At 34.4% G+C, this 20,884-nt stretch overlaps 1 protein-coding gene across 1 annotated transcript; it reads left to right on the forward strand.

Moving 5' to 3' along the window:
• Positions 1–6,042: 6,042 nt before the first annotated feature.
• On the forward strand, positions 6,043–8,400 carry LOC131907774 (olfactory receptor 10AG1-like). Its single transcript, XM_059258869.1, has 2 exons — positions 6,043–6,134; positions 7,386–8,400. Exons 1-2 carry the CDS (start codon positions 6,043–6,045, stop codon positions 8,398–8,400), a joined length of 1,107 nt encoding a protein of 368 aa, XP_059114852.1.
• Positions 8,401–20,884: the final 12,484 nt, after the last annotated feature.

The following is a 20,884-nucleotide window of genomic DNA, read 5'->3' on the forward strand; positions in this document are numbered from 1 at the left end:
AAAATATGGTACATTTACACAATGGAGCATTATGCAGCAGTAAAAAGCAATGTCATCATGAAATTTGTAGGCAAATGGATAGAACTAGAAAAAAATCATCCTGAGTGAGGTAACCCAGACCCAGGAAGACAAACATGGTATGTACTCACTGATAAGTGAATGTTAGAAGCAAAGCAAAGGATAACCGGGCTACAATCCACAACCCCAGAGAAGCTAGAACCTATATCCAGTGACTGATGGAAGCAGATGCAGAGACCCTCAGCCAAGCACTTGGCCAAGATCCCAGAGTTCGGTTGAAGAGAAGGAAGGATCATAAAACTGGGGGGGGGGGGTCAGAATCATGATGGCAAAGTAAAATTTTTTTAAAGTTAGGGGGATGTCTTACACATTCCACATCTGTTTTCAACTTCTAGTTCTTTCCAGTCTAACCAGAAACAATGTGGTAAATTGTCAAGGTTAAACTTTACTGAGCACCATTAGGAAAAAAAATCCAGTAAGGAAACCATATTAGGATACAAGGAAATGAGACAAGAAAGGGGATGCTCCTACCAAGGAGACAGGACAAGGCTTGGCAGAACTGGCCATCTGCTCATCTCATCTGATAGCTGCAGCTTTATTATATGGAATAGCTGTAATCACTTACTATCTGTAGACCCTGAGAGGTTAGGTGCAGGCTAAAGGACAAGGGGAGACACATGGATCTCCCTGGGAGGGGAAAATGGAATAGATTTTATAGGCAGGTGAGAACATGACTGGGACAATCAGGTGGGAGGGAGGAGGGAAGCGAGGTTAGGAGGAAAATATGGGGAGAGACAGCTGGAACTGAGGGATATTTGGGGGATGTTATGGAAACCTAGTAGAGTGGAAACTTACTAAGACATATGAAGGTAATTCTAATGAGGTCTCCTAATAATGGGGGATACAGAGTCTCAACTGGCCAAATCTGGCTACCAAACAAGGGTACATTAGTGGGACTGGGTTGCATTCAATTGTGTTGTAGGCCAAGAGTGTCCCTTGGAAATTCACAAACAGCCCAGGCTGTTGCTAATAAAATGGTTTGCTCTCTGCAAACTGACAGAAAGACCCCACTGCTGAAAACAACACTCACACAATTCACTGAAAATAGAAAAGTCAAGCTTGTGCCTACAAAGAGCCTTAACCCATATGTTCTAGTTTCTTGGTGAAGAAAGATACTCTGCAAGCTACCAAAGAAATGTAAAGACCATCTTGACAGCAAAACTTTTGACGAACAAATTGCCCTGCTTGCAAAATATGCTAGGGAAATGGTGGCACAGAACTTGTGGGAGTAGCCAACCAATGTCTGGTTTGATATAAGGCCCACTCCATGAGAAGGAACCCATTCCCAACACTGCTTGGGTAACCAAGAACCAGGGAGCAGACAGACCAGAGACCTAGAGTAAAATCAAAATTACTGGTCTCAAAAAAAATATATCAATGAAATGACTCCTAATTATATTCTGCTAGACTCATAGATCAGTCTCTTATTCGATTATCATGAAAGAAACATCCTCTTGCAGGAGATGAGAACAGATGCAGAGACCCACAGCCAAATATTATGTTGAGAGAACCTAAATGGGATATCTCCATCAATTCCCTCTCCTTAGAGCTCAGGAAACCCCACAAAAAAATGAAGCAAAAAGATTGTAAGAGCCATAGGTTATAGAGAACACTAGGAGTATAAGGCCATCTGAATCAACTAGCCAAGGCTCATATGAGTGCACAGAGCCTAAAGGAATCTTCACCAGGTCCTCTGTGTATATATTATAGGTTTCAGCTTAGTATTTTTATGGGACTTCTGACTGTGAGAACGAATGAGTCTTTGACTCTTATTCCTGCTCTAGGGACTCTTTTACTCCTATTGTCTTGATGTGTCCAACTTCAATATGATAGTTTTTCTTCCATATTTTTATAATTTAATTTGTCATGTTGGGTTGTTATCTCTTAGAAGCTTCTATTCTAACAAGAGACTGAAGGAGGTGAATCTGGAGGGAAGGGCAGGTGGGGAGGAACTAGGAGGAGTTGAACAAGGCGAAATTATAATCAGTCTATATTGTATGCTCAATCTATTTTCAGCAAAGAAAAAACAAATACAACAACAAACCAACTAAAAAATAAAGGCATGTGCCACTCACTATGCCATACTTTATTTTTTAATAATGTAAAACAAAATTGGACATAAAAATAATGATTTCTGAGCTAGAAAATGTTAATATACTGGGGTACATGCAGGCAATAAAAGTTACCCACTTATGATAATGATTTACAGCATTTCTAAAAGAAAATTCTCACTATTCCAACAAGAAAAAATGCATGTTTTAAACAGCAATCCAGATTTGAAAGTTTATATATCAAAATTTTCCAAATTACGGATTTTCTACCATTGCCTACCTGTTAAATTTTATATTAAACACAGTGAAAAATCAGTTCTACAATACCCATAAAGAACCTCTCACTAAATAATGTGTGATTACAAAGGACTGTACATATATAAATATATATATATATGTATATGTATATTTATAATATATATGTACTGGATTTACAAAAATATATAGTAGCTCAATGAGGTAAAGGAAAAGTATGAAAAATCCCAGTAAAATTAAGATTTCTTTTTGGTTCTCACAGAAGATGGCATGCTTTTGTGAAATTCAAGTCATATTTTTAAGTAATCTGGACATGTGAAATTTTCAATGGAAAAAGTCAGAGAAAATGAATTTAATGTCTCTTATTCATGTAACCATACCAAGTTCTCATAAATATCAGAGAAGGTGCTAAAAAAAAAAAAAAAACAAAACCCAAAACACCCGACCTCACCTCTCTACTCTTCAAACTTCTTTGGATAGATTTTTCAATTTCTTTGCCAGCTGCAGTATGATGAGATAAACTAGTTTTAGAAGTATTTGTGTCTTAAAGGTGTATTATATCTGTCACATTCTCTATATATTGCTTTAAAAACACACCATTAGCAAATAAATTGCTTTTGTAATTTGGCTATTAAATATGTTACCACATCACTAGCTTTTATAATGCACAATCCATCTGAGTTGTATTTTAAATAAAAAATTTTGAGAAGCCAGACTTTATTCCAATTCTGCTATTTGTTATGACACAATTATTTATCAGCACTAAATTTGACTACATGTTTATGTACATGCCTTTTCAAATTATAATCTTTGTAAACTTGAGCTCAGCCATTACAAATTAAAGAGTCACTTTCTGTGTGTTTCAACAAAAATAGTAGCCATCTGTCCACTTTTATTGTACAATCTTTCCTCATCTGTAATCTTCCTTTTTTGTGGGAGATTTGGGTTTTTTTGAGACATTGTTGAACCATAATGACATTTTAAAAGTAATGTTATGTAAGGGAACTATATTAATTTTTATTTTAAAATATGGGTGGGAAATGGAAAATAGGTAATGAGTTCCAGAAAGGTCATGTACCAGGGATAGATCCTGATCCCATTGCCAGGAGCCCCTCAAACAGACCAAGCTACACAATAGTCTCCTGTATGCAGAGGGCTTAGTCTGGTCCCATGCAGGTTCCACAGCTGTTGGTCTAAAGTTTGTGAGTTCCTATGAGCTTGGTTCAGTTGTCTCTGTAGATTTCGCCATCATGCTCATGACCCCACTTGCTCATATAATCAATCCTTCTTCGCCTCTCTTCAACTGGACTCCCAGAGCTCTAGTTGTAGGTTGGTTTTTGAATATGTGTTCATTTGTAATATTTCATAATTTTGAAGACCATGTATATATTTTAAGCACATGATTAATTTTATAAAACCTGTGTGTCAGTAGTTTTACAAATTTAAGAATGACATAAACTGAAAAATAATGAAATCCTACAAAACACAATTGTATTTTTAAAAGAGTTAAATACTTGCTCATGTAAAGTGGTTTCTTTTCTGCTGTGCAATATATTAAACATTAAGGTTATGATATCACAGCATGATTTTTTGCTTTGAAACTTGTCTTTAAATATTGATTTGCCATGATAAATATGTTAATTTTGCTTCTCTTTTGCACCATTTGAACTATCTGCAAATGTAATAAACAGACTGAGGCTGTAACAGACACTGACATACTGAGAGAGTTGGCCAGTGATAAACTGCCTCTATGGTGTGACAATAGAATTTATAATGCTTGTGCATTGAAAAACTTCATCAAACACATTATCAGGAACTACTAATATTATTTCCTAACCCCCGTTAAAATGTTTTCAGTAAGGAATTAAAAAGGACAAGTTTTAAATCACTGACTTTTGATGTATAAGCTATGTCTTCAGGTCCTGTCCCTTACATCAACCAATAGTAAGTTGTAAAATCTGGATAAGAAAGTTGAATACCATGATTAAATATCATAGACTCTTCAAGACAGAATGCTACAGGACTAGAGTAGTAAACTTCTCATTTTGAAATCATATTGAAACATTCTTTCTTTTTGCAGCAAAGGCAAAGACTTTGGTGGAGAAGGTTGAAGCTCTCCAAATAAGTTGATTTTATATATGATAGTATTAGAATAGCAGTGCCTAGCTCTATCATATTTAATCTGTAACCACTAATCACATTTTTACATAAAAATTGCATGAATTACAATTTATGATTTCATTTGTGGACCACAGGATTAGTGAAATATAATGTGTGTGTGTGTGTATATATATAATTTGCTATAAGTTGATGCTCAAAAAGGGATTTGAGGGATCAAGGATTTGTTTGAGATGGTGAGTGTTTGTCTTGCAAGCCTAATGACTTGAGTTTGATTCCCAGACCTTTAAAATAACTGGAGTCAGTTGTATGCGTCTGTCACCCTAGCATTCCTACGTTAGGATGGAAGGTAAAGACAGGAGCTGGAAATTCAAGTGTCAGCTATCCTAAAGTACACACTGCAGCAGCAGAAGGAACACATGAGTTTGTTCTCAACAACAGGAAGGAAAAGAGTTGACACCTAAAGTTGTACCCATGTGACTTTTGCCTACACACCCACACACGCCACAAGCATGCACATACCCAAACAATGTGGATTTTCTTACTAATGTTTTGTTTACAATTATTTTTTTCTGAAATCCAGTTGTCTGTGTGAGTATGATTATTGTCTACAGAATGGTAGAATCAGGATTTCTAATTACTGACCACATAACTGTACTTCACTGTGAGTTTAGGATAATTTATTTTTTGGACAATCATTGGAAAGGCAATGCTTTAGTTTCTGAGATACTTTCAGGTTATTGTGATATTTAAGAATCACAAAATATTTAGTTGGTATTTTAGTAATAGGATGTGAAACAGACCAAGATATATTCCATTGATAGAATGTGTACAGAGGTACAATGCATGGTAGGAATTTTATTGTAAAAAGAAGCAGGGTTCAGAACAGAAAGAAAATGAGATTTCTTTGGCCATCAAACAGCCAAAGAAGTTAAAGCAGGATGAACAAATGTATCTGCACCCATGAGATAACTAGAGAGTGTCATGTTTAATGTGTGATCCAAAAACACCTGCCTAAATGCAGTTAAAAATTCATGCTGGTGGTTATACTTATAATTTCTTTTTTGTTTGTTTGTTTGTTTTTTCAAGACAGGGTTTCTCTGTGTAGTTTTGGTGCCTGTCCTGGATCTCGAACTGTAGACCAGGCTGGCCTTGAACTCACAGAGATCCACCTGGCTAGTATTAAAGGTGTGCGCCACCACCACCCAGCATATTTATAATTTCTTAAAAGTTAATTTATCAGTACAAATTCCAATGCTGAAAAGGGCTTCTACTACTCTAAATATGGCAGACAAAAATCCCAGTGTGTATGGAGGAACGCAAGGCTCACTGTCCTTTAGGACATGGTGGCCTGGCTGTATGAGTCAGGAGAAAAACAAAGGAAAACAAAGCCATACCAGTGTAAGATCCTCAACTGCCACAGCTGTAAATAGTGCACCTCTTTCTCTAAAGGAAAACTAAGCAATTAACTGGTATTTCACTTTGAGGGGAACTCCCCAAGACGGATGAGTCATTTGTGCCAGCAATAGTGACACCAAAGATGGGTCCATACCGAAATCATGGCTCTGAAATAGAACAGGAAAAATTACTGTTGGAGTATCTACTAGAAATTAAATCCACACATGAGCCAAGGTGGTCCCCAGGGACACTGTGTATCTTTCTATTTCAGGAGTACTGAATGTCCAGCTATTACCTGTTGCTGGTAGAGTGATTTCCTTGGGAGGCTTTGATAAGTCACAGGCAAAAAGCCACTTCTATTTTCAAATGCAATTTGATGGAGCTCAATCAAGGTAATGTATAATTATGCTGCTAGGATATTTCTCAAATTGAAAATCAAGACAACCAAGCAAAAATCATGAAATTCTGAGAATATCATCTAAATATAAGCTAATTACTTAGCACAACTACTGAATCTATTCATTTTCTTAACTGTGAAATGAAATAATACATATTTCAAATAATATTAATGACAATAATAGTGCTATTAATGTGTTTGAAATTGTCTTAAAACTAGTACTAATAAAAGTGAGAAAATATGGGGATATTTGTCTGTTGAAATTTATTTCTGGCATACTAGTTCAAAGTAGAAACTAATGTATAGATGAAATAGTTTAGAGAAAAAGGAAAATATGTATGAAATTCTCAGAATTTCAGAGAAAATCATAGAGAAAAATTTCACATGAAGAAGAACACTACAAAAACATAGTTTGTGTAACAACTTATATTTGTTATCTTAAAGTTAATTTTATAACATATATCAGGTTTGTTTTTCACATGCTTGTCAATTTAACCTAAGTACACCTTTGAACAGGAAAGTGCTATAACTCTGAACTGCATATCCTACCTGAACTAGTATTTTTCATACATTGGATCAGAGATGTTAGTTGAAAAGTTTCCTGAGAAGATTGCTGAGGCTAAGATTCTCATACCTGGCATACTTGAGAGGAGAAGGATAAAAAGTAGAGTCATAACAAACTGTCTTTTCATCAGAAAATATTAATTTCAGAATATTAACTCTAATTAAAATGTTAAAATGAAGACTTAGATCATTTTGAATGAGTGATCACAACTTTCAAGGGAAAAAGGTTTGCAGAGAGAATGATGGAATATAAATAAAAATATTATAAACTGGGAAAAAATGTTAAAAAATAAGGTAACATAACTATCTCTCAGTAGTAAAATAAAGTTTGTCCATAATATACAGTAGTAAATTATGTGCATATCATAATGCAGCAATAATATATATTGCACTTATATATTAGATTGATTTCAAAAACATATTCAGTTTTGAAGTGTCAAATATCGGAATTAGAGTAAGGTGAATGGGGATTTAATGTGTCATATGGCATGTATGCTTATGATTCAGTTATGACATTAATGCAGTTCAAATTACAATGGAATTAACTATTTCAGTTTTACCATTTCTGCAGATGAAAATCAACTTAAAACAGAAAAATCAAATGTCTCTACACTGATAGAATTTATTCTTCTGGGGTTTTCTGATGTTCCTAGTCTGCAGTGGATGCTGTTTATAATATTTTTGTTCATGTATCTGACTATTCTTATGTGCAACAGCATTATAATACTGTTAGCAAAAACTGACCCTGCTCTCCAGATCCCTATGTATTTTTTCCTTAGCAACTTTTCCTTTTTGGAAGTCTGTTATGTAACAGCTACCATTCCAAGAATGCTTATGGATCTTTACACCCTAAAAGGAAATATTTCTGTGCTTGCCTGTGCAACACAAATGTATTTTGTCCTTATGTTAGGAGGCACAGAGTGCCTCTTGCTGGCAGCGATGGCCTATGACCGCTATGTGGCCATTTGCAAACCTCTTCAATATTCTTTGCTCATGAAGGATAAAGTGTGTTTGCAGCTTATAGCTGCCTCCTGGATCAGTGGGATTCCAGTAGAAATTGGGCAGACCTACCAGATATTCTCTTTGCACTTTTGTGCTTCCAACAAAATCGATCACTTCTTCTGTGACATCCCCCCACTACTCAAGCTTGCTTGTGGTGACACTTTTGCGAATACAGTAGCAGTCTATGTCGTTGCAGTGGTGTTCGTCATGGTACCATTTCTTCTGATCATTGGCTCCTATGTCAAGATTATCTGCAATATTATGAAACTTTCCTCAGCCAAAGGGAGGGCCAAGGCCTTTTCCACCTGCTCTTCTCACTTGATAGTTGTAGTCTTGTTTTATGGAACTGCTAGCATCACTTACTTACAACCCAAATCAAATCAGTCAGAAGGAATGGGGAAGCTGCTCTCTCTTTTCTACACCATTTTGATCCCAGCTTTGAATCCTCTTATCTATACTCTGAGGAACAAGGACATCATGATGGCATTGAGAAAATTGCAAAATAAGTTACTGACAAGGTGGGAAAGCTTAAAATAGAAAATACAGATGCATACAAATAAAAACTCAAGCTTGGTGTTGCAAACTTTAATGCTGAAGATCAGTTTTGTGATTAACAAATTACAATGTTTTAAAAGACACTTGTTTCATAGAAATTATTGTGTTGAGTAAATCAGTATAAATGTCATGTTTTTGTTTGTTTTTTTGGAGATTGGGTTTCTCTGTATAACAGCCCCAGCTATCCTGGAACTTGCTCTGTAGACCAGGCTGGCCTTGAACTCAGAAAATATCATTATTAGGATCCATCAGTGCTCGCATTGTTAACTATTCTGTTTTCAGGCAACTTGTGCAGCTCAATGTAAGCTAGTTAGGTTACCACCAAGTTTTGGGGTCATTTGCTAAAAGGAACTTTGTCTAACAGTCTTAGTCCTCCTTGGATTTTCTGTCTTCTGTTCTTAAATTTGGATTTGTCATGGCTGTTCACATCCTTCAATGTTTTGGAGTTATTGCCTTCCTTCATTTGTGGCTAAGTATCCCTGACCTCAGATTCATCTTGACACAATGCTCCCTGTGTCTGCTTTCTAAACTTTTACATCTGTGTTTTGCGACTATTTGGGTTGATTTGGTTCCCATAATGACTGATATTGATCATATTTTAAATGTAGTTTTTAGAAAAATTGGTTTGTGAAAATAGATAACTTATTTTTCTCTGCCTTTAATCTGTCTTTTTCCATTTTTCTATATTTCGATAGTCCATATAATTTCCAACCTGTATATCTGTTCATGTTCTTACTGTCCTATATTTTATATTTCTCTTAGAACTTTTAACTGTCTGTTTTACTTTCAGGTCTTACCTTAGCAATCTGTTTAGAAGTGGAAGTTACTAAAGATTTCAGATTAAAATATCAATCTCAGGCATGCCGCATAAATATATGTACATACAAATATATATATATATATATATATATATATATATATATATGTATGTATACACACACACACACACACACACACATATATATATATATATATAAAGAGAGAGAGAGAGAGAGAGAGAGAGAGAGAGAGAGAAGGAGATACAGAAACAGAGACATAGACAGACAGAAACAGAGACAGTGACAGAGACAGAGAGAAGTTTTGGTACATTATTCAGTGACCAGACAAGTCAGAAAACTGCACTGACTCATCACCCGATAGAACTTGGTGTTTGTTTCTGTTTACTACTGAAATATAAACATTCTTCCAAGAGATACATTTTTCTTTCTTTTTCTATATCCTGTTTTTTTTTTTTTAATCTTTAAACCAATGGTGTGGATACTGAGAAAGGAAGATATCATAAGGGTCTTAAAATTATTGCTGAAAATTTACTATATTAGTTGCATATTTATATCTATTTCATATTTTCTAACATAACTGGTCTTTTATTTAATCATAAATTGTTGCTTTGCTTTCCTACCACAATGTGAACTAATTTTTCATCCTCATTCATGGTAATATTTTTATATCAGAATGGAAAATAATAATAACTTCAACTGTATTCAGTCAAAAAGGCATTTCCCCCTAGATAATATTCCAAGTGAAATTTTCAAACTGAAAGATGTTAAATATGTCACATAAGAATATCAATTTTTCCAAGAATATCATGTGATTGATTCAAATACATACAAGATAAAACCCCATGGAAGAAGGGTTAGAAAGAGTGTAAGAGCTAGAGGACATGGAGGACACCGAGTAAACAAGGCCCTCTAAATGAACGTGATGAAAGCTCTTATGAACTCACAGAGATTGAGGCAAGCATGTATAGTCACTGCACAGGTTTGCTCCAGGTCCTCTTGTATGTATTATAGCTTCCAGTTTAATGTTTTTGTAGGATTCTTGAGTGTTTGAATGAGTAGGTCTCTGATTCTTTTGCCATCTGTCGGCCTCTTTCTTCTGTTTGTTTTGACCAACTCTGATGTGTTAGTTTTTTGTTTTATCTTACTATATTATATTTTATTATTATCCCTTCAAGGCCCTTTTGTTCTGGACTGAGAGAAATAAATGGAATTGATCTGGATGGGATGGGAAATGGGGAGGATATTGGAACAGTACGGAGTATGGAACCATTATCAGGGTAGAGAATGTTAGAACAAAGGGAAAAGCAAACAATGAGGTGAAGCATGACTGAAGACTACAGTCAATGTCGATCTCTGGCATCCACATTCACACACACATACAAACACATTTATTACACACAACACCCCCCCCATACACATACACACATGCACAGACACACACACACACATGCACGTACACACACACACACACACACACACACACACACACACACTCCAAGACACACATGCAAGAATATAGGAATAGGAAGACAATAGTTTATAGGGCATTCAAGTTTGGTGCATGAGTGTGTATTTCAGAAGAAAGTCATTCGTTTACAATTAAGACAAAAAGTGCTTAAATGTACAGTAATGGTCCTATGGTAGGAAATAATGTATGTTACACCAACATTTTTTTTAAATGTAAATCAATCCATAAATTATTTTATACTACAAAAACCCACAAAATTATTATTCCACCAATAATAAGCAAGACAGAAATGAAACAAAATAAGACATGGACATAGCCATTAGAATGATAAGAAATAAAAAAATAAAATACTGACAGTTTTATATATATATATATATATATATACATATATATATATAAATATATATAGTTTTTCTTACACTATATTTTGATCATGTTTTATCTCTCTCTTAACTCCTCTAAGATTCTACCCTATTAGGTATATTTATAAGTTTAGAAGTGTGTGAAAATAGCTAAGTTCTTATAGATTCACTATAGATGATATAGATATCAATATTATGTTTATGATGAGAGGGTAAATAATAAATAGAATTACTTTTATGCACTTGATATTGTTGATAGGCCAGTACAGACTTATAAGTTGATTTGCTTCCCTGAATGTAATAATTATCAAGTATACAAAATTATCTCCAGCTGCTTTTCTTATTTTTATTAATACGTATACCAGAAAACATATTATCTCCAATATTTATAAAAATAAATTATTTCTGTCTCTAGTTAAAAAGTACTGTACCAAAGAAAGCCAGAATTTCTGTGACAAGCATAGGGACACATTGTTTATGGAAGGAATATGCCAAAGGGCAGCTCTCACTGTCATCAAGAGACAGACAGGTGGGTAGAGTCTTAGAGGAGTTAAGAGAGAGGTAAAACATGATCAAAATATAGTGGAAGAAAAACTAGTTTAAAAACATTATTTAAAAAGTCAGATAAATACAGTATTTCCAAACCTATGGGATACTATAAAGGCAAGTACATAGCAATAAGTACCTAAAATAAATAAATAAATGAAAGTTAAAAAGGAGATGTCTCATAATAACAACTTAATGGCACATCTGAAAGATATAGAACCAAAAAATTATAATCCCTTGGCAAAGTAAGTTCCTAGAAATTGTCAACACAGGACTGAAATCAATAATATAGAAAAACATATATGGACACCACCATATATATGTATTATATATAATAGCCAATTTTTTTTCATTGAAATACACACACACAATTGGTTCTTTGAAAAAAAATCAGTAAGATTGATAAATTCTTCACCAAATCAACTAAAATATGGAGATGATCCAAATTAATAAAAATAGAGATAAAACTACACATCACAACCAATACTGAAGAAAACCAGAGAGACCTAAGTATATACTTTAAAAATCAGTACTCAGAGCAACAGGAAGCCTAAAAATTATATACATTTCTTGATACATGTGGCCAAACAATGTTAAGTTAATATCCGATGAGCAATTTAATCAGACTTATAACCCTAGTGAAATAGGAGCACTAACTACCCCTACCCACCCCTACAAAAAATGACAAGGTGGATTAAGCATAAAATGTTGTCTTTTTTCCGGTGTGCATTGTGGGGCATACATGGGCTGCAAAGAGGGTGCCGAAAGAAATTTAGATCAACAGAGCTTATGCTTTAAGCTGTTTACACAGAGAGTGGATACAAATGGTGCCAGAGGAAGTCAGTTTAAGCTGTTTGTGCAAAAAAAAAAAAAAAAAAAAAAATAGATACAAAGGATGGCTAAAAGGAAGTTAGCTTGGGTTGTTTGTATGGAGATTAAAGACAAATAGTGAGAAAGGAAGTTAGCTCAAGTTATTTATGCTAAGATACTAAAAAAACAGGAGATGATGTCAGGGCATAAAGAACTTGTAAATAGGGTCACCTTTAAAATGATTGGTTGGTTCCTTCACCCCCTCCTAGGGTTCTGAGGTTTTCTGGTATAATAGATGCTTACTGCCTATCAATAAAGGAGTTCTTGCTTGACTTGACTCCCCACTACCTCTGATTATCTCCAGGTAAGAGGGAGGCTGGGGAAAGGACAAGCACCCTGAACTTACCTTTCCTGGGTTCCAAGCCACCTCTTCACAGGTGACCTAAGTTCCTGGTGGAGCAGGTTCCCACAGTGAGTATCTGGGCTGTTTGTCAAAAATTGGGTGTCAATTTTTTTTGTGTGTAGACTTATGTCTAGGTCTTCAGAAAGAAGAATAAAGAATATTTTCTAGTGAAATATGAGCACTAACTACCCCCCTACACCCCCACAAAAATGACAAGATGGGATAAGCATAAAATGTTGTCTTTTTTCTAGTGTGCATATCTGGGTTTTTTTTTTTTTTTTGTCAAAAATCAGGTGTCTATTTTTGTGTGGACTTACGGCTAGGTCTTAATAAGGAAGAATAAAGGTCAATACTTCTCAAAATAAACTGCAGTCAGAAACAGAAGGATCATTGCCTAATTCTTTTAATAGGTCACAATTACCCTGATACTAAATCACACAAAGATTTAATGAAGAAAGAGAATTGAAGGCAAATTTCCCTTATGAAAATAGAAGTAAAAATTATCAGTAAAGTACTTACTAACTGAATCAAATAGATTATCCACCATTACAGTGAAAGCTTCATCCCAGAGATGGAGGGCTAGCTCAACATACATACTCAGTAAGCATAATACACCTCATAAACTGCCTGATAGACAGACAACACATGATCATCTCATTAGATATAGAAAAGGACTTTGGCAAAAATCTAATGCCCATCATGAAAAAGTCCTAGGCAGATAAGGGTACAAGGGACATACCTCAACACAATAAAGGCAGTTTACAGAAAACACATAGCCATCATCAACGTAAATGCAGAGAAACTCAAATTAATTCCACTGAAATCAGGAGCAAGACAAGGTTGTTCACTCTCTCCTTATCTGTTCAATATAATACTTGAAGACTTAGCTAGGGCAATAAGAAAACAAAAGGGATTAAAGTGACACAAATTGGATAGAAGAAAAGTCAAAGTATCTTAATGTGTGGAAGATATGATAGTATATGTCCCTAAAAACTCCACTGGAATACTCCTATGGCTGATAACCACTTTCAGCAAAGTATCTGAATATAAAATTAACTCACAAAAATCAGAAGCTCTCCTTTGTAGAAATGAAAAAAGGTCTGAGAAAGAAATCATGGAACAGCACCATTTACAACAGCTTCAAGTAATATAAAATATCTTCAGGTCACTCTAACCAAGCAAATGGAAGACCTGTATGATTCAAAATGTTATGACATTTTAAAAAGTATCTGAGGAAGATATCAAAGGATGGAAAATTTCTCATGCTCATGGATCAGTGGAATTATAGTGAAGATAGTCATTCTACCAAAAGCAATCTACAGACTCAATGCAATCTCTATCCAAATTCCAAAACAATTCTTCACAGAACTTGAAAGAACAATTTTCGGATTCATATGGAAGCACAAAGACTCAGAATAGCTAAAACAATTATGAACTGCTGGAGGTATCACCATCCATGATCTAAAGTTGTACTAAAAAGCTGTAATAATAAACACAGCATGGCTTGGAATAAAAACAGACACAATGATTGGCTGAATCAAATTGAAGATCCAGACATAAGTCCACACACCTATCAATTTCTATCAATAACTGTTATTTTTGCTGTTGTTGTTTTACAAAGAACTCAGAAATATACACTGGAGAAAGACACCATCATCAACAAATAGTGTTGTTCAAAATGAATGGCCACATGAAGAAAAATCCAAGTAGATCCATACTTATCACCCTGTACAACTCCAAATGGATCAAAGATCTCAGCATAAGATCAAATACACAGAATTTGATAGGAGAGGAAGTAGAGAATTATCTTGAAGTCATTGGCAAAGGAAAAGACTTCTGAACACAGCACTGATTGCCCTGGCACTAAGAAAACAGTTAGCAAATGGGATCTCATGAAACTGAAAATCTATATGGAAAATGACACCGTCATTTAGATGAAGCAGAAGGCTACAGAATAGTAAAGGATCTTTATGAATGATAGAGGACTTATACCTAAAAAATATAAAGAACTAAAAAGTTCTGAACATCATGAAAACAAAAACTCAGCTATAAATAGAGTACAAAATTAAACAGAATGTTTTCAAGAGATGAAACACAAATGTTTGAGAAACACTTAAAGAAATGTTCAGCATCTTTAATCATCAGAAAAAGGAACCCAAAGGTGCTTTGAAATTTCATATTATATCAGTCAGAATGGCCAACATCAATATATCAAATAAGAGTTCATGAGGGTGAGGATGTAGGATAATGAGAACACTCAACAGTTGCTGTTGGGAGTGCCAACAATTACAGCCACTATGAAATTTCATGTGACAGCTATGTAGGAACACGGGACCAGAGATGTACTTCCAGATCCAGCTATGACACTCTTGGATACATATCTAAAGGGCTCTACATCATATTATGGAGACACTTTCTCAAGTGTGTTCACTGATGCTCTCTTCATAATATCCAAAAACTTCAAACAGCTTAGACATCTATCAACAGATGACTTGATCAAGAAAACATGGTAAATTTAAACAATGTAATATTACTCAGCTGTTATAAAATAAAAATAATGAAATTTGCAGGTTGCCTATAGGGATAAAAAATAGTCTTACCATGTGTCACTATTATGTATTTCAGTCTTTGCATACTTGTTAAATGACCCATTTATTCATTATATGGATTATACTTTGCTTGCTCACATTAGAATAAGTTTTTCAACTAATATTGACCAGTTTAAGCAATAGAGGTCTCAGAATTACCTAGGAAAAAAGTACAAAGAATCTCACCTTTTAATTTTCTGGGAACCCTGAAGGATTTATGCACAGTATCCATAAATCCTCTTCAGTTTCAAATTCCTAATCAAATCATACAAGTGCTCTTCAACAGCTTTTGGGAGATGGTAATGGGATCGGCCGTTTCTACAGGTCACTACTGGTGATTCACTTGCCTTCTTTCAGGTTCAGGTGCCCAATTGCCATCATTGTTGGGTATTCCTCAACAATACAGAAATGCCCATGGATTGGTAAAGGGTGAACAGTGAACAACATCTGCTTCATTGCATGTGAACAATCACTTACATAGTTGAAGCCTATTCACTATGACTGGTTAGCACATTACCTCAGATTGGGTAGCACTCATACCATCGGGGTCTCTATTGCAGAAGAAGTTACTACATTAAAAGGAGATGTGGGGAGTGCAGATTCATATACAAGACAGCTACTGGCCCGCTGTTGGCTACTCATGCTGCTTTGAAATTCAGTGTTCTGACTTCAGAAGCATGGTGTGCCATGCTTCCTATTCAAAAGCTCAGTGCTCCAAGTAGGCTGGCCCCCAGGTCATTCCATGCATTTTTCTCCTACACAGAGGTACTGGAGGACACCAAGAAAACAAAGCCTGCTTGTGGTTGATATATTGTGCACCCCAATAAACTTATCTGGGCATCAGAGAACAGAACAGCCATAATATTAAACATAGAGGTCAGGCAGTGGTAGCACATGCCTTTAATCCTAGCATTCCAGAGGCAGAAATCCATCTGGATCTCTGTGAGTTCAAAGCCACACTGGAAACAGCCAGGCATGGTGACTCATGCATTTAATCCCAGGAAGTGATGGCAGAAAGCAGAAAGGTATATAAGACGCGAGGAACAGCAACTAGAGCTGGTTAAGCTTTCAGGCTTTCAAGAAGCAGTTCAGCTCAGATCCATTTGGATAAGGACACAGAGGCTTCCAGTCTGAGGAAACAGGATCAGCTGAGGAATTGCAAGGTGAGGTAGTTGGGTTGTTCTGCTTCTCTGATCTTCCAGCGTTGACCCCAGTACCTGGCTCCAGGTTTGTTCTTTATTAATAAGACCTTCTAACGATTTGTGCTACACCTGCTACAGCAGCAGAACTCATAGAAATTCACAGAGACTGAAGCAGCATGCACAGTGGCTCCATGGGTTTGTACCAGGATCTGTGCTTATACTTTAGTTTCTGCTTTAGTGTTTTAATGGGATTCCTGAGTATGAATGAGCAGGTTCTCTGATTCTTGTATCTTCTCTTATTTTTTAAATCCTTCTGTTGATTTGTCTTGTCCAACTTTAATGTGATCTTCTGTTTTAACTTATTATATTTTATTTTGCTGTATTTTAAATGAATGAATGAAAACCTAGAAACTGTGGGAAATGTTAACATTTGATTTATAATTGATTACCTGCTGGGAGAGGGAAAATCTATTTCTCCAATGCAGTGACACTGGGCATATCAACCACTCATGTTCAGGAGTAATTGATGAACACAGAACAGATTCCACAGGGTTTTTTTTTTGTTTTTTTTGTTTTTTTTTTTTGTTTTTTTTTTTTTTGTGTGTGTGTGTGTGTGTGTGTGTGTATGTACTTTTATTTGGTTACACTTTGGTCTTATTTTTTTCTTTTAGTTCTTCTTTTAGTTTTCTAGGTTGGGGCTTTTGTTGTATTGATTTTTGTTTGTTTCATGATCAAGAACATAAAGTTGGGTGGATAGGGAGAGAATCTGTAGAAGGACTTAGGGAAGGGGAAGAACATGATTAACGTATTTTTAAATATAGAAATGGTTTACAATTACAAAAAATAGCATAAAACTAAAAAATTAAAACATTTGAAATTGAAATAATAAATGTTTGTGTTCAAAATAGTTATTTTAATTCATTTAAAAGTTAATGGCTTTAATGTGTGCTCCATGGTAAATATACCTTAAGAAGAAAATCATGGAGTCTCAATATGTGGCTGAATTGGAAAATTATTACATAGTTCCTTAATTCTGTGTTTTTCAGAAAAGAGATAATTCATTTTACTTATAAATATTGAAGTACCATTCTTATTATCAATACTTATTGATAACTTAAACATTAAAGGAAAAGAATATTATGATCTGATTAGAACACACAGTGTCATAGTTGCTTTTTGACATTTCCTTTTTGTACCAAACATACTCAAATGACAAATTATTTAATTTTATATCTTAATAGTTTTCACCAAATATGCAGTTATACAACCTTAAATTGTACTTTATTTTGTTCTATAAATATTATATGTGTATTAAATTAATTATATTGTTAATGACATTCACAAACATGATACAAGAAAGTTAGACTTTGCTCTTCTCTTTTCTACACCATGCCTTCCCTCTTAAGAAAATCTATCTCCTTTTTGATTTATTACTTCATTTTTTAATCAAACAGCCAGCATCAGATAATATCTACAGCCATTTTCTAGAATCTGAACATGTGCACATCAGTACAGTATTCATCGTCCTTAACTCTCATGTCACTTCTCATTAATGAAATAGCTGTCACACTAAAGATTAGGGAAAATTTGAACATAATGTAGTGTTGGAATTAGGGTGTCAGCATGGAGGAGAAATACACAGTATAACAAAGATTCATGAAACTTTTGAGAGTATGGAAATTACATAAGATTTGATGATTCTTCTAAGATATTGCTGTCTCCATATAGAAAAGTACTCAAGTATAATTTTTCAAATGTTTGCATAAAAACATGGAGGAATTAATTTATAAAAATAAATATAACCAATATTTATACAGACCACTATAGATGTTATGGTTACTTCAAGGTATTTTGTATATAACAAAATATCTAATACTCATAGTAATCCTGTTTTAATCATTCATTGAGTTATTGGGAAACTGAGTACAGTAGGGAACAGAGAAAGGGCCTTCAGAAGGGAAAATCACACCACCAAGATATCCAGTGACAAATTGACAGCCATGAGAGCATATATGCATGTAACATCTTATGGAATCAACAGGTTATACTTTGGAATATACATTATGTACAAATACATATATGCATGTAACATCTTATGGAATCAACAGGTTATACTTTGGAATATACATTATGTACAAATATATATATGCATGTAACATCTTATGGAATCAACAGGTTATACTTTGAAATATACATTATGTACAAATACATATATGCATGTAACATCTTATGGAATCAACAGGTTATACTTAGGAATACATATTGTATGCAAATACATATATGCATGTGATAATCATTATTAAAAAAAGAGATAATGAATTTGAAGGAGACCAAGGTGAGGTATGTGGTAAAGTTTGGAGGGAAGAATTGGAAGGAGAAAACATTGTAATCTCAAAAAAAAAAGGTTTAAAAAAAGAAATTTCAAGGATTGTATTTGTAAATCATGTATAGTTTCTAAAACTATTAAAGTGAGATTTACATTTAACAGTAGAAAATAATTACTATGATCATGAAATCAACATTCATGATCTAACATACGATGAAGTACTTCTTGCACTAAAGGCAAACTATATAATTTGTGTTAACTGGATCGGCTCCGCAATAAACCACCAAACAAAACTGCCAGAAGGGAATTGAACCAACATAGGAATTTGTTTTCGAATTTTCTGATATTTCTCACATCCAGTGGTTTCTTGGTGGACTGTTGATTTTCAGGTATTACTTTATACTCTTGAGCAACACCACCATTGTACTAATCACATGGGTATTGTTTTCCTTAGCAACTTTTCCTTTTTAGAGATATGTTATGTTTCAATTACTCTTCCTAGAATAGTCTTCAACCTTATGACTCAGAGAAGAATTATCTCTTTCATTGCCTGTGCTACACAAATGTGCTTTGCTCTTATCCTGTGGCCCAGAGTGCTTTCTCCTGGCTGTGATCATCTATGACCATTATGTGGACATCTGCAACCCTCTGCACTATCCTATATTCATGAGTCACACTCTGTGGTGTGTGCTCCCAGCTGGTGGTCAGGAGATTTCAAGTACATGTAGGGCAGACATCACAGACTTTATATCATTTTGTGGTTCCCACTATATCAAGCACTTCTTTGATTTTCTTGATATTTCACCTTGCCTAGGAGGACATATATGTAAAAGAAATGGTGGTCTTACTGGATGCTGGGTTTTGTTTTTTTTTTTTTGGCTTGGTTTTACTATTTTTATTACTTACTTTTTATACCCTATTATTAAATTCTGATATAATTATTATCTAAATGATTTACTAGAACATTTTTGGAACTACAACTATTGAATATATTTTGCATATATGTATAATAAAATTTCAAGAATCATTTATTTTTAGTCTCTTCCTACTAATTTTTATAATGATAACTTTTTGAAATTAAACCTTACATGTAATGTTGAAACTAATTTGCTTTCATGTCTATGCATGAAATATTTATCACAAATTCCAGTGCAATCTATGTTGAATTTTATTAATTGGAAATTATTGGAAATAATATACTTCACTTTCATGAATTAGTGACAGCAGTATTTGAAAACAATGACATATTGACAATGGGCATTAAATGAAATAACAAAAGCTCATATACTTTTACATGTAAAGAGTTTGCTCTAAATATGAATAACCAAATGAATCACTTATCATAAAAAGTCCTCAAGTTTGTCCTTTTAGGTCCTTTTGGGGGCTAAGAAACGTAGCAATGACTTTGCACATGTTGGAAAATTGCTCATCAAGTAGAAATTTCAAGGCACTAAATGTACTCAGTTTGGTGTATATAGTTATATAACTGTTATTATTTTAGGAGTAATAGACAGAGGTCATATTTTATGTGTGTATATAAGTAATCATTGTAGGAAACCATGGTTTGATTAAATAAATATTACTGAAATATAACTGTATGTTAAAAAATCAATAGCATATTTCTGTGAACACAGACAAGTATTTTTCCAGTGAATGATGACAAATTATGGTTCACTTCAAATATATTTCCTGAGGCTGTATAAAATATAGTAAAGTTAGTAGTGAGGACAAGGGATTCTACTTTTCTTTTAAAATATCTCTTTACTCTCTCTCTCTCTCTCTCTCTCTCTCTCTCTCTCTCTCTCTGTGTGTGTGTGTGTGTGTGTGTGTGTGTGCATGTGTGTGTGTGTGTGTGTGTGTGTGTGTGTTTGTGTACAACTGAGTGAATAAATGGTTTTAAGGAGCTAAAGGATTGGGAAATTAGATCAGTGGCAACATTCTTTCTTCATATATAACTGTCATTTGGTTCTATCCAAAATACTTTAAAAAGAGAACCAAAACTCTAATTATTTTAATTACCACTTTATTATGTTTTCTGATGT

The sequence above is a fragment of the Peromyscus eremicus genome, chromosome 4 (assembly GCF_949786415.1).
Source record: "Peromyscus eremicus chromosome 4, PerEre_H2_v1, whole genome shotgun sequence".
Lineage (NCBI taxonomy): Eukaryota > Metazoa > Chordata > Mammalia > Rodentia > Cricetidae > Peromyscus > Peromyscus eremicus.